This window comes from Felis catus, chromosome B3, assembly GCF_018350175.1.
Source record: "Felis catus isolate Fca126 chromosome B3, F.catus_Fca126_mat1.0, whole genome shotgun sequence".
Lineage (NCBI taxonomy): Eukaryota > Metazoa > Chordata > Mammalia > Carnivora > Felidae > Felis > Felis catus.
In genome coordinates, this window is record NC_058373.1 from 37,324,737 (window position 1) to 37,337,646 (window position 12,910).

General features: G+C 42.0%; 1 protein-coding gene across 5 annotated transcripts in view; it reads right to left on the reverse strand.

The window, feature by feature from the left end:
- Positions 1 to 10,984, reverse strand: part of PIAS1 (protein inhibitor of activated STAT 1) — a 129,690-nt gene extending 118,706 nt beyond the window's left edge. The window contains exon 1 of one of the 5 annotated variants that reach the window (XM_003987009.5): positions 10,913 to 10,984. In XM_003987009.5, the coding sequence (XP_003987058.2) occupies positions 10,913 to 10,969 (57 nt within the window). In that variant the 5' untranslated portion in view covers positions 10,970 to 10,984. Of the gene's footprint in view, positions 1 to 6,029; positions 6,158 to 6,942; positions 7,060 to 7,160; positions 7,297 to 10,912 lie in introns of those variants that run through there. The other 4 variants (XM_023255139.2, XM_023255137.2, XM_019832168.3 and 1 more) reach the window with 4 other exon arrangements.
- Positions 10,985 to 12,910: the final 1,926 nt, after the last annotated feature.

Genomic DNA, 12,910 nt, shown 5'->3' on the forward strand with positions numbered 1-12,910 from the left:
AAATAAATAAACATTAAAAAAAAAAAAAACAGGAACGTTTGCTGGGGCACCTAGGTGGCTCAGTAAGTTGAGCAACCTACTTGGGCTCAGGTCACGGTCTCATGGCATGAGTTTGAGCCCTGCATGGGGCCCACTGCTATGGGCGCAGAGCCCCTGCTTGGAATGCTCTGTCCCCCTCTATCAGTGCTCCTCCCCCGCTTACACTCTCTCTGTCAAAAATAAAATAAACATTGAAATAAAAATAGGAACATTTGCAACAATCCCGTGAGACATACTGATATTTCAGTTACCGGGTGGTGTTCAAAGGGTTTAGATGTATTTTGTTTGCTTGATCTAAGGTGAAACAGAAAAGGAAAAAAAAGATAGTTTCTTCATTTTGCTGAGTTTTGGATATTCATTACAAAGAATGAAGTTTTACCAAAAAATTCTGAAGGGAGGAAGGGTTGGGGGCGGGGTGGGGGGGGGCTATCATTTCATGGGATACCACTTAAACCAAACGTAGAGGGAATCAAAAGAAATGGAAGTCCCACAATTTTTAACATGGAAAGGGAAGTATAATCATATTTTGTAGTAAGAGTAGTAAAAAGTGCATGACAATTATGAAATTGATAATAAAATACAACTAAGTACTTAAAATTTCTTGGTCACCTATTTTTTAAAATCCTCATGGTAAAACTTGTTACATAAATTCAAGTCTAGGTGATCAACTTTTGAGTTTGATCAATTTCACACCCTTAACTGTTCCTTCTACACTGCAGTAGTTTTCAGATGTTGCACAAACTATATATATATATATATATATATATATATGTAAAATAAATGTTTACATATATATACATATATACATATATATACGTATATATATACGTATACGTATATATATATATATATATATATATATATATATGCAAACATTTATTTTTGGAGAGACAGACAAAGCATGAGTGGGGGAGGGACAGAGACAGAGGAAGACACAGAATCCCAAGCAGGCGCCAGGGAACCTGACATGGGGCTGGAACATAAGAGTTGTGAGATCACGACCTGAGCTGAAGTCGAATGCTTAACCAACTGAGCCACCCAGGCACCCCGCATAAATTATATTCTTAACTCAACTGATATGTGCATTTATTGATTTAACCCATAAAAGTTTCTTAAAATAGAAAAATATTTCATTGACTATGTAATCTCTTTTCTATAACAGCCTCCTCAAAACAATGTTGCCTACCAATATAATACTAAGGCAACACTTAAGTTTTGAGATTAAAAATGAGTAAGGCAAATTCTCATTTCCACTTTATCTATATTAATGCTCAACACTGCTTTTCCTAAAATGTCAGTTAAAAACACATGCACATCTACACAAGGCACATAAACTTCCGATATTTGATTATTGTGATACAATTTCAAAAATCAAGCACACTTGAAATGAATTATAAATGCTGTTTGATACTCTATTTCATACTTTATCAAAAGTTCTGATTGAGAAGCAATGTTTACTTATATTTTATAGAATACATCTCTGCCATCATTTAATAATCTTATCTGATAGGTTTACAGAAATAGAAACAAAAGTACAATGAACAAATCAAGAATTACTTATTTCACTCACAACACTTCCATCTAATCAAAATACCATTTGCTGTGCTGCCTACAGCACAGAAAAAGTTCTGTCATATCAATGTATTTTGTTATTAAAAAAAAAACATTTGCCAACTTTTAGATCAGGCTGTTTGTTAAGACACTGTTTAAAATAGCAAAAAGTTGGAAATAATCTAATTGTTCAATGATAAGGTACTAGCTGAATAAAATACAATGTTACCTTTCAAATGATCACATAGACCTATATTTACTAACCTAGAAAGATAGCCATGAAAATAGCAGATTACAAATAAAGAGAAGTGTGATCTCTTTTTGTGATGAATATACATACACATATGCTCACAGAGAGTCTAAACGGATAGATACCCAGATGTTAACCATGATATTTCTAAGTGCTGGGATTACAGGTGTTTATTTTTTCTGCTTACTTTTCAGCATTCTCTGAAATATTCAAAGTAAAATGACATTTGCAAGAATTAAAACATCTATGATTCCAACTAACAAACTCCAAAATCTTCCTTGCAAAAAGCCCAAGGAATATCCAAAAATACCCTGGCAGAGAGCAAGAGGGAAAGTATTAGCAACAACATAACTAAAATTCTTTGTGAGCAAGGCACCCTAGACGTCTCCAGGACTGACATGGCACCTTTACAACAGCCTATAGAGTACAGGGCTTGAAATCACAAGACCTAGGTTCAAGTCCCTGCCACTTTTATTTGTATGACCTTGGGCTAGTTGCTTACGCTTTCTGGTCTCACTTTATCAATAAAAGAGAGCTATTACCTGCCTTCCTACCTCAAAGAACGGTTAGAAAGATCAGATGAGATAATGTGATACATTATTAACTGGAAAGTACCATATAAAAATAATTCATCCAAATATTAAAAAAAAAAAAAAATGATGCATAACACCAGAGCAAATTATTTCAAAAAACAGCACAATCAATTCTGTAATGAACCAGGGGTCTTGTTTTAAAAGGCTACAATCATCATAAACAGCCAATTTTTCAGAAACCCTAACACTTCTTCCCAGTTCCCACTACAACCATGAGCCATTTAATTTCCTTATCCCTAGTTACCACCTAGAAAGGGTACAAATTACACTGAACTCAAAAAGCTTCAGCAAGAACCCTGGAGCAACATGTTGATGGAGTTCACCAGGAGAAACCCAAGGTTAATCAGCTATGGACTCACCACTAAGCACTATTACAATTCACAGTGGTTACAAGAGACTCTTTGAAAAGAAAGACAATACAATGACCCAGGAGAAAACTGTGGATGAAAAAGCAGTATTTCAAAACAATTATATGAAATCCTTAAAAACTAAAGTGTTTTATAAATTGTTTTTAAATACTGTTCATAAAAATGGTGACTTAAAACAAAAGTCATCTAAATGTGGCACGTGACACAAAACCAAGTTAGGGAGATTCAAATCAAATCCATGAATAAATTGTCAGATTTATGTGCTTCTACCTGAAAGAGAGGCAGACAATTCACACCACAAAGATCAAAATCAAGTGGCTATTTCTTGAAAATAAAGAGGCAGACTTTGACAACAGAATTTACTGACAGGCTTATAGATACTTTAAAAACAACATTTTAAAAGGATGGCTTCAGGGCGCTTGGGTGGCTCAATCTGCCGATTGAGTTTGGCTCAGGTCACGATCCCAGGGCTATGGGAGCCCTGGGATCGAGCTCCACGACAGGCACTATGCTGAGCATGGGGCCTGCTTGGGATTCTCTCCCCACCCCCTCCACCGCCCCTCTCCCCTCTCTCTAAAAGAAAATAAAATAAATATTAAAATAAATAATAAAAGAATGGATTCTCTTCCCATTGAATTCCATTATTTTACTCCACTAAAACAAACTTCTTCCTTCCCACTGTTCCTCCTGTGAGTTAAAATGGCAATGTAAATTGATTTGAGTTTTAGTGCAAAAAAATTGTAATTAAGAAGTACTCTAAGAGAGGGCGCCTGGGTGGCGCAGTCGGTTGGGCGTCCGACTTCAGCCAGGTCACGATCTCGCGGTACGTGAGTTCGAGCCCCGCGTCGGGCTCTGGGCTGATGGCTCGGAGCCTGGAGCCTATTTCCGATTCTGTGTCTCCCTCTCTCTCTGCCCCTCCCCTGTTCATGCTCTGTCTCTCTCTGTCCCAAAAATAAATAAACATTAAAAAAAAATTAAAAAAAAAAAAAAAGAAGTACTCTAAGAGAAACTACATGAAGCTGTCAGATTATTAACCTCCAAGATCATCTGGCCATCACACCCTCCTTCTTTTTAAGTTCCCAAAGATAATAAAATGCTCACTCTACATTCTTACAAATGTCATTTACGGGTATTCCCCTAATGAAAAATTAAACTTTTCATAAACAAATGTGCACAGAGAATTCTTTTTGATATGTATGACTCACAATCTAATTTTTATTGGCAGTATCTTCAAGTGTTGCAGCTTGCACTATTCCTACAGGAGATACAGACCTATCCGTCTTCCCATCTGATCTTTGTAGATTTGTTATAGATTTAAAAGGACTCACTAAAATGGGCCATGAGGAAAATAATCTTGAAAACAATCCACAGCAAAATGAAATGTGGGTTGTGAATTAAGATAACAAAAAAGTCACGGTATTTACTCAAAGCCTCATAGTTGGAAATCCATTGTAAGTATTGTATTTTCACCTAAAACTTTGAGAAAAAATCTGGCTTTTTCTTAAATCTTATTCTGACTTTTCCTATCTTATTAGGAATAAATGCTATTTACATCCAAAACAAAAAACAAAAACCCATCAGAAAATATAATTTCCGAGAGGAGTATCTTCCAAAGCTTACTGCACAGAAAATTATATACACACATTCTCAAATAACTATGGTAGGCATTCCTAAGATCATCTACCTAAAAAAAAAAAAAAAAAAAAGAACAGCAAATCCAACCACAATCAAGTACTAAAATTTTTAACACAGCTATCACCAGCTAAGCAATTTATCACAGCTTCTCAAAGTATTGGGCACACACAGTGACAAACCAGTATGTCAAAACAGTTATTATAATTTGAAAAAAAAAAAAAAACTGTACTACAGGAACACAAGACGAGTTTTTCCTCTGGAAAAAAATTCAAGTAGATTTTTGAAAGGGCAAAAAGGGAGACCAATTTTAGAAAAATAATGTTTCCCCCCAGTGTTTAGCATTTATCTGATACAGCCTCATTTTTGCAAAGAGAAACTTTACCTAACAAGACTCACACCAGGGATCTGATCTATCCCCAAAGGCACTTTCTTAAAATGAGAAAGAACAAAGGAGGAAATCTCCCAGCATGTGCTTTCCATACCAGTTTCTTTGGACAGCATCAAGAGTGACAATATAGCCAGCCCAAGCTTTTCAGCTTTATTCTGTGGCCCGTGTACAACAGAACTGATCAGCTATCACTCAAAAGGATTCCAAACAAAATAAATATTAGAAGGTAAAGATCATAGCAACATAGTGACTACATCGCAAGAGTGAAACTACAGAAGACATGTATCTTATTAAACTTGTGTACTTTTCATTTCAAGAGTTAATGACCTCAGAATATTCAAATTCCTGAGGCTTTTTCATTTCAGTCAATAGTTTGAAACTGGATTAAAAAAAAAAAAAAAAAGAAACCAACCACTCCGAATCTGCTCTCCCTTAAATTAATTTGTAATTAGAAGTCAATTTAAAAAGAGTGACATTCAAAGCCAGTGCCTTACTTAATACACAGATTTTGGAAGGTTAACATTGCAAAATTACTGGGGAAACCGATCTTTCAGCGAAGCTTTCCAGAGAAAAACTCTCCAGAAACAAACCTGGCGCTTGGCTGTTCTAGAAGCTGTCGTTTCAGTATAACAGAGAAAATAAATTTTAAATTATTTTTATTAATTATGGAAAGAGGACCCCCCCCCCCCCCCCCCCCCCCGCCCAAGATTTACAAGTGTGTCTCCCCATCTCCACTCTGACAGAGATGTCAGTTCTCTGGGTCAAGATAAAACCAGCTGCTTGGCTCACACACAGGAAGCCACAGACAGGGGAATATCGCGTTCAGAGCCTCGAAATAATACGCGTTAGTTAAAACTGCCTGCTCCTAAACCAAAATTATTCAAGCGGAGCCCCATTTGTCACAATCCAATCATAAGGGTTCCACCCGCCCTCCCCCAACGGCTTGTGTAGTGGTGGGTATATCTGCTTCGGTAAAGAAGCCATCATCAGGTAAAGAAGACTGGGGTGGGAGAAAAAGCGGGGAACAGGGGGCACCCTTTCATCCAATTTCGCGAGGCGTGAGTAATTGGTACAGTTGAGAGGAACGGAGGAACGTTCTATTTATCGGGGGTTGAAGTAGGGTGAGGGGAGAATTTCGTTCAAATCAACATGGCCAGCAAGATGTCCCTACAAACAAAAGGCAACGGGGGGATATAAACACGAACCATTCACCTCCATCAGCTATAGCATCGCCATCATGGTGTGTGCGGAGACCCCCAAAGGCTCCTCTCACCCTCCGCACCAGCCAGAGGAAGAGAAGGAAAAGAAGGGAGAGGTAGCTGCTTCCCACCACCCACCACTGCTTCCAAATACACACCCTTCGGGGGGGGGGGGCTCCCCCCCCCGCGGTTGCCCAGAATCAGAGAGAAAGTAACGTCCCGCCCAGGCAGACTCCCCCGCCACCCCTCGGCCGAACCCCAACGCCGGCCCGGGGCTCACTAAACTTTACCGGAGCTTCTCCCCACATCCCCGCCCCAATGCCCCAAGATCGCGCTGCCCACAAGCTGGGCACCCCCGGCGCCTCCTGACAGGCGGGCAGCCGGGGAGAGCCGACTCCGGGGTGGGGGCGGCAGGGAGCCACTGAGGGGCGGGGCGGCCGGAGCCAAGTTCCCGGGGGTCTAAGGAGAGCTCCTGACAGCAGCCCGGGACTGCAAAGGAGGAAGAGGAAGCGGCGGCGGGGAGCTTTCCCAATCCCCCCTACACGAGCACCCTGCCCCAGCCCCCGTTCCCCATGGGGGGGCGGGGAGGCTGGCTGGAAGGTGAGGAAGCCGAGCCCAGGGGGCAGCCGAGGCCCCCACCTCCCGACTCCCGATCTCTTCCCCCGCCACCCCCGCCAGAGGCGCCCACAACAATAACACGCCGGGGACGACCCGTCAGCGCCCCCGAGGCACCCGGGGCCCGCGGCCCGCCGCTGCCGGGCCCCCTCAGCTGGGGCCGGGCGCGCCGCTCCTCCCTACAACTCCAGGCCCGGGTGGAGTCAGGCCCGAGCGGCCCCCCAGGGTCAGACCCATCCCCCCCGGCAGCAGCGGCGCCGTCTCCGCGGCCGAATATTAGAAGTGAATTCGAGCTGCGCTTTACCTTTAGTTCCGCACTGTCCGCCATCTTGCGTCTGTCAGCGCAAGCGCACTGAACCTCGCCGGGGGCCGCCGCTAGACCCGCCCCTCTAGCCAGCCTGGCCCCGCCCCGGCCCGTCCCCTCTTGCCCCTCCACCTCCCCGTCCCGCCCCCGGCCTCCGCCCCTCTCCGGGCGCCCGGAGCCCCGCCCCGGGCACGTACAGCAGGGAGACGGGCACGTACCATTTAAATAATGGCGCCAAGCGGGGAGGTTTGACAGTTACTCCCCCCTCGGCCTCCCCGCCCCCCATCCTCTCCTGGCTAGCTCCTCCAGAGAAAGGCCGGAGCGAGTGGGCTGCCGGCCTGAGCCCCGCCCCTCCGCGGCCTGCAGAACCTTGCTGCAAAGCTTCGATGCCTACAGTCACAGAAACTATAATGGCCCCCTCCCCCAATCAGCGAGTCCTTTTCAGCACCTGCTACCTTCGAGGCTACAATCCGTTACATTTGAAGATCACTTGATGAAGCATTTCCAGATTTATTAGCTCAGATCCTGCTCATGACAGTGCGGTGAAGTGGGCAGAGCAGAGATTACAATTCACGTGGTATATATGTGTGTGTGTGTGTGTGTATATATATATATATATATATATATATATACACACACACACACATATATATATATATATATATATATATATATATATAGTCAGAAATGAAAGCTCAGGCAGGGAAAGTGACTTCCCCAAACACTTGACAGGCGGGTGACCTAAGACAAAATTCTGAAGACGTTCGTTCATTAACTCTTTGTTTCAACAATTATTTAGCGATTATGTTCCAGTCCTGTTTCTTTATATATACATCGGAAAATTAAATACAACTAAGTCCCTGCCCTCCTGTAGTTCTCTAATGGAGGTACAGACAAGTGATAAAGATACAATTACAAATGGTGATGAGTACTAGAAAAGAACAAAGGGTCCAGTGAGAGAATAGCGATTGGAAGGAGATGGACTTAATGCAAGGAGGGCTTTCTCCAATAAACTGACATTTTAAGTAGATGTGATGAAAGAATTATTTCACACCTTTTCCTCCCTATTGGAAGCCTCCTATACCTCCTCTCCAACCCCCACTTTTTGCTAGCAATTTTGCTTCATACCTCATGGAAAAACTTAAAAGATAACAGACATGAACTCCCTTCTCCCCATCCAAACTCTTCTTACAGGCATAGTTACATTTGGGTTACTATGAATGAAGTGTCCCTGTGCCTATGAAGGCCAGTCCCTCTACCAGTGACCTGGATTCCTTTCCCTCCCACATTCCTAAGAATTTTACTCCTACAATCACCTCGCCCTTCCAACATCATTACTTTTTCCCCTATTAGATTACTCCTATCAGCATATAAACATACTGAAATTCCTCCCATCTAAAACAAACCTCCATTGGCTCCAAAATCTCCCAAACTGCTCTATTTCTCTCTCTTCACTGCATAAATTCTCCGAGAGGTTTTTCAAGATCTCTCTACAGCGCTTGTTCCCACTTCCTCATGTCACATTCCCTTCTCAGGCCCTCTGATCCAGCTTTGACTTCTCTCAAGATCCCTTATCAAGATTATTAACAACCTCCGTGTTTCCAAAACCAATTGTCAATTCTCTATTCTTATCTAAAATGACCCTCTCAGCAGAATTGCAAACAGTTGACAAGACTCCTTTCTCCTGAAACACTTTTCCCCCTGAACTTCCTTCCACATCTCACTGTCCTGATTTTCCGGTTCCTTCACTGAGCCTCCTTTTCAAACTCTTCTGCTGATTTCTCTTCTTTGGCTCAATCTTTAAATGTTGTAGTGCTCCAGGGCTCAGTCCTTACCTGTCACCTCCATTTAACTCTCCCCAGGTGAACTCATTCAACTCTTTGACATTCAAATTTCTGTCCAGCCCAGACCTCCCCACCCAAATCCAGGTTCATAAATCCAACTGGCTACTTAATATCTCTACTTCATGACTCCTAGTCATCTTGAGCTTACCATGTCAAATAGAGCTTGGATTTTATCCCCCGATCCTGTTCCTTTCCCAGTACTCTCAATGGATGGCACCATCATCCACCCAGATGTCCAAACCAAAAATCTGTAAATCATCCTTGCTTCCTCTCTTTCAGTCACCTCTCACATCCAATCCATCAGCCGGTCCAGCTGACTCTGCCTCTAAACCATATCCCAAGCCTATCCATTTCACTGGCTGCCCACTACCATCACCCTATTCCAAGATGCCATAATTTTACAACTGGATTGCTAAGAAGGCTATTCAACTGACAGAACTACATTATGACTTGCGTGCCCCTACGCACTTTTGCCTTCTGGGGGCTGTGGTATAATAAAAATACCACTTGACTTTGTCCCTGGTTCCTGTCACAGAGCTCCTAAAACCTCAGAAATTTCCTGAGAGATAGGATTGTGTTTTGTTATTCAAAATGAGCCCCTTTCCACCGCACCCGCACCCAAGTTTATACTAATGAGATGAGAGGGCGTGGCTCCCGGGGAGCTTCAGGTTGGGAGCTGGTCACTACAAAGACTCAACACAGGGGCGCCTGGGTGGCGCAGTCGGTTAAGCGTCCGACTTCAGCCAGGTCACGATCTCGCGGTCCGTGAGTTCGAGCCCCGCGTCAGGCTCTGGGCTGATGGCTCAGAGCCTGGAGCCTGTTTCCGATTCTGTGTCTCCCTCTCTCTCTGCCCCTCCCCTGTTCATGCTCTGTCTCTCTCTGTCCCAAAAATAAATAAACGTTAAAAAAAAAATTAAAAAAAAAAAAAGACTCAACACATGATTAGAGGGATGTTAGTAAATACAAGGAAGTACTAGGAAGTGGGTGGCCAGAGAGGGCAGGGAATCTCTGCATCCCCTCCCTTCATGCATTGCCCTATGCATTTCTTTCATTTGGCTGTTCCTGAGTTCTTTCCTTTATAATAAACTGGTAAATGTAAGTAAAGTGTTTCCTTGAGTTTTATGAGTCCATTCTAATGAATTATCAAACCTGAGGAGGAATTCTAGGAATCCTCAAATTTGTTCAGACAGAACTACAAGTGACCCATAGGACTGGCAACTGGCATCTGAAGTAGGGGCAGGCTTGTGGGACTCAGCCCTAAAGCTGTGGGGTCAGAGCTTACCCCTGGAGTTGATGTCAAAACTGAATTGTTGGGGGCACCTGGGTGGCTCAGTCCGTGAGCCTCCAACTTCGGCTCAGGTCATGATCTCACAGTTCATGAGGCTTAGGTCATGATCTCACAGTTTGTGAGTTCAAGCCCCGCGTCAGGCTCTGTGCTGACAGCTCAGAGCCTGGAGCCTGCTTCACATTCTGTGTCTCCCTCTCTCTCTGCTCCTCCCTGTTCACATGCTATCTCCGTCTCAAAAATAAATAAAGATTAAAAAAAATTTTTTTTCAAACTGAATTGTTGGATGCTTAGTTGGTGTTGGAGAATTAGTGTGGAAAGATATCACATATTTGGTGTCAGAAAGAACCTCAGAGGCCCTTTCTTCCATTATATATATATATATATATATATATATATATATATACACACACACACACACACACCCCTGGAGTTACATGAAAAAAATTACATTTAAAATTACATTTTAAAAAATGTATATTATAAAATTACATTTAAAAATTACATTTAAAAAAACTACATCTTACGTTTGTATTGGTATAAAGACTAACGCAATCCAAGCAGAGTATACTTATTTTTTCTTCCAATAATAAAGATTTAAAACATTTTATGGGCCCTAAAATTATCGTGGTCCCACAGAACACATAAAAATTAACTCAAAATTATTCGTAGACCTAAATATGACTTAAAACTATAAATTAACTCTTAAGAGTAAATCTCTATAACCTTGAGTGAGATAAAGCTTTCTTAGATGTGGACCACACATACATTTTTGGTAGGAATAGTACAGCCATTTTGGAAAATAGTTTGGCAGTTCTTTGAAAACTGGAAATGTACTCACCATACAACTCAACAATTCTTGGACATTTATCCCAGAGAAACAAAGACTTCTTTTCATGTAGAAAGTTGTACAAGAATGTTCATAGCAGATTGATTGATTGATTGTTTGATTCATTTAAAGTTACCTATTTATTCTGAGAGAGAGAGAGAGAGAGAGAGAGAGAGAGAGAGAGAGAGAATGTGTGCATAAGTGGGAAAGGAGCAGAGGGTGAGAGATTGAGAATCCCAGTCTCCACTGACAGCATGGGGTCCAACCTCACCAACTGTGAGATCATAACCTGAGCTGAAATCAAGAGTCAGACACTTAACTGTCCACTAAACTACCCAGGCCCCAATAGAAGCTTTCTTTTTAAGAGCCCCAAACTAGAAACTATCCAAATCTCCTTTAATGGGTAAATGACTAAACCAACTGTGATACCATGGAATACTGTACTCAGCAGTCTAAAAACAAAACCAAAAAAACTATTGATACACACAACAAGTTGGATAAACCTCATGAAAATTATACTGACTGAAAAAAAAAAAAAAACTAATCCCAAAAGGATTCTTATTGTCTGATTCTATTTCTGTAACATGAATGAAATAACATAATTACAGACGTGGAGAATAGACTAGTGGTTGCCAGGGAGTTAGGGATGGGACAGGGGCAGGGGAAGGATGGTTCTTACCAATGTCAATTTCTTGATTTTGATATTATACTATAGTTCCATAAAATAGTAACTTTGTGGAGACTGGGGGGGTGGGGGAGGATGCATGAGACTTCCCTGTACATTTCTTTGCAATCTCCTACGAATCTACAATTACTTCAAAATAAGAGTACACATTTTTTCCAGATGTATATGAACATGTATATCTGAAAAGTATACATATGTGTACATAAATATTGAAGATACACTGTATCTTCAATGAAGATTGTTGTATCTTCAATGAGGATACAGTGTATCCTCAATGTGGGGAGAAGGACATGATCAAAGTGGCAGAGTAGGCAGTTACAAACTCCCATACCTCCATATAAACTTAAAAAAAAAAAAACAAATAAACAGCAACTTGGGGCACCTGGGTGGCTCAGTCGGTTAAGCAACTGACTTTGGCTCAGATCATGATCTCACCCTCAGTGAGTTGGAGCCCCGTGTCAGACTCTGTGCTGACAGCTCAGAGCTTGGAACCTGCTTCAGATTCTATGTCTCCCTCTCTCTCTGTCCCCTCCCTACTTGTGCTCTGTCTCTTACAAAAATAAACATTTTTTAAAATTTATTTTTAAAAAAACCCAGCAACTGTCAGACTAACTTGGTCAGACCTCTGGAAAACAGTCAAAGGTTTACAGCATTCAAGCAAATGCTTAGTCCAAAAAGGAAACTTTAAATTTTATGATACTTTCACTTACATCTGCCCTACTTCCTCCCTGACTTGGTAGCAGTCTTCCACAACACCCCACCTTCCCGGGATGGAGTCCTGGTCCCTGGAAATCATTCCTCTGTTCTAATCTTCCTGGGGGTTAGCTAAAGGACTAATGCAAGGCCTGTTCTCTGTTGTGTTTAACGTGGAATCCGCCACAGAAAAGCAGCAGGTGTTGCTTGAAAACACTGTAATGCAAACAAACAACCTGAAACTGCCGGGGCCAAAGATTACAGTTGGTACCTAAATAGACCACCTAAAGCCTGGGAGTAGAAACTGGGGAGAGAAATTTACTGGGAAATTAGGTCATTCAAATTAGAAAGTGCTCAAGAACACAGGGGCATTCAGAAAGCCACACGAATGTGCCTGAGACAAGATGCATCTCAGGAGAGACCTAAGAAAGCCCTCAGATTCCACCATTGGCTGACATACATGCTCAGTGTAACCAGAAAGGGAGATTGAGGAAGGATTTCAAATGGTCTAGGTACGTGTTAAAGAAATGAGACCCAAACCACAAAGACGGGGAAAGGTGTTTTGTTTGTTTGTTTGTTTGCTTGTTTGTTTAAGTTCCCAGTATTGAAGGGAATCTCAGTAAAAACACTGG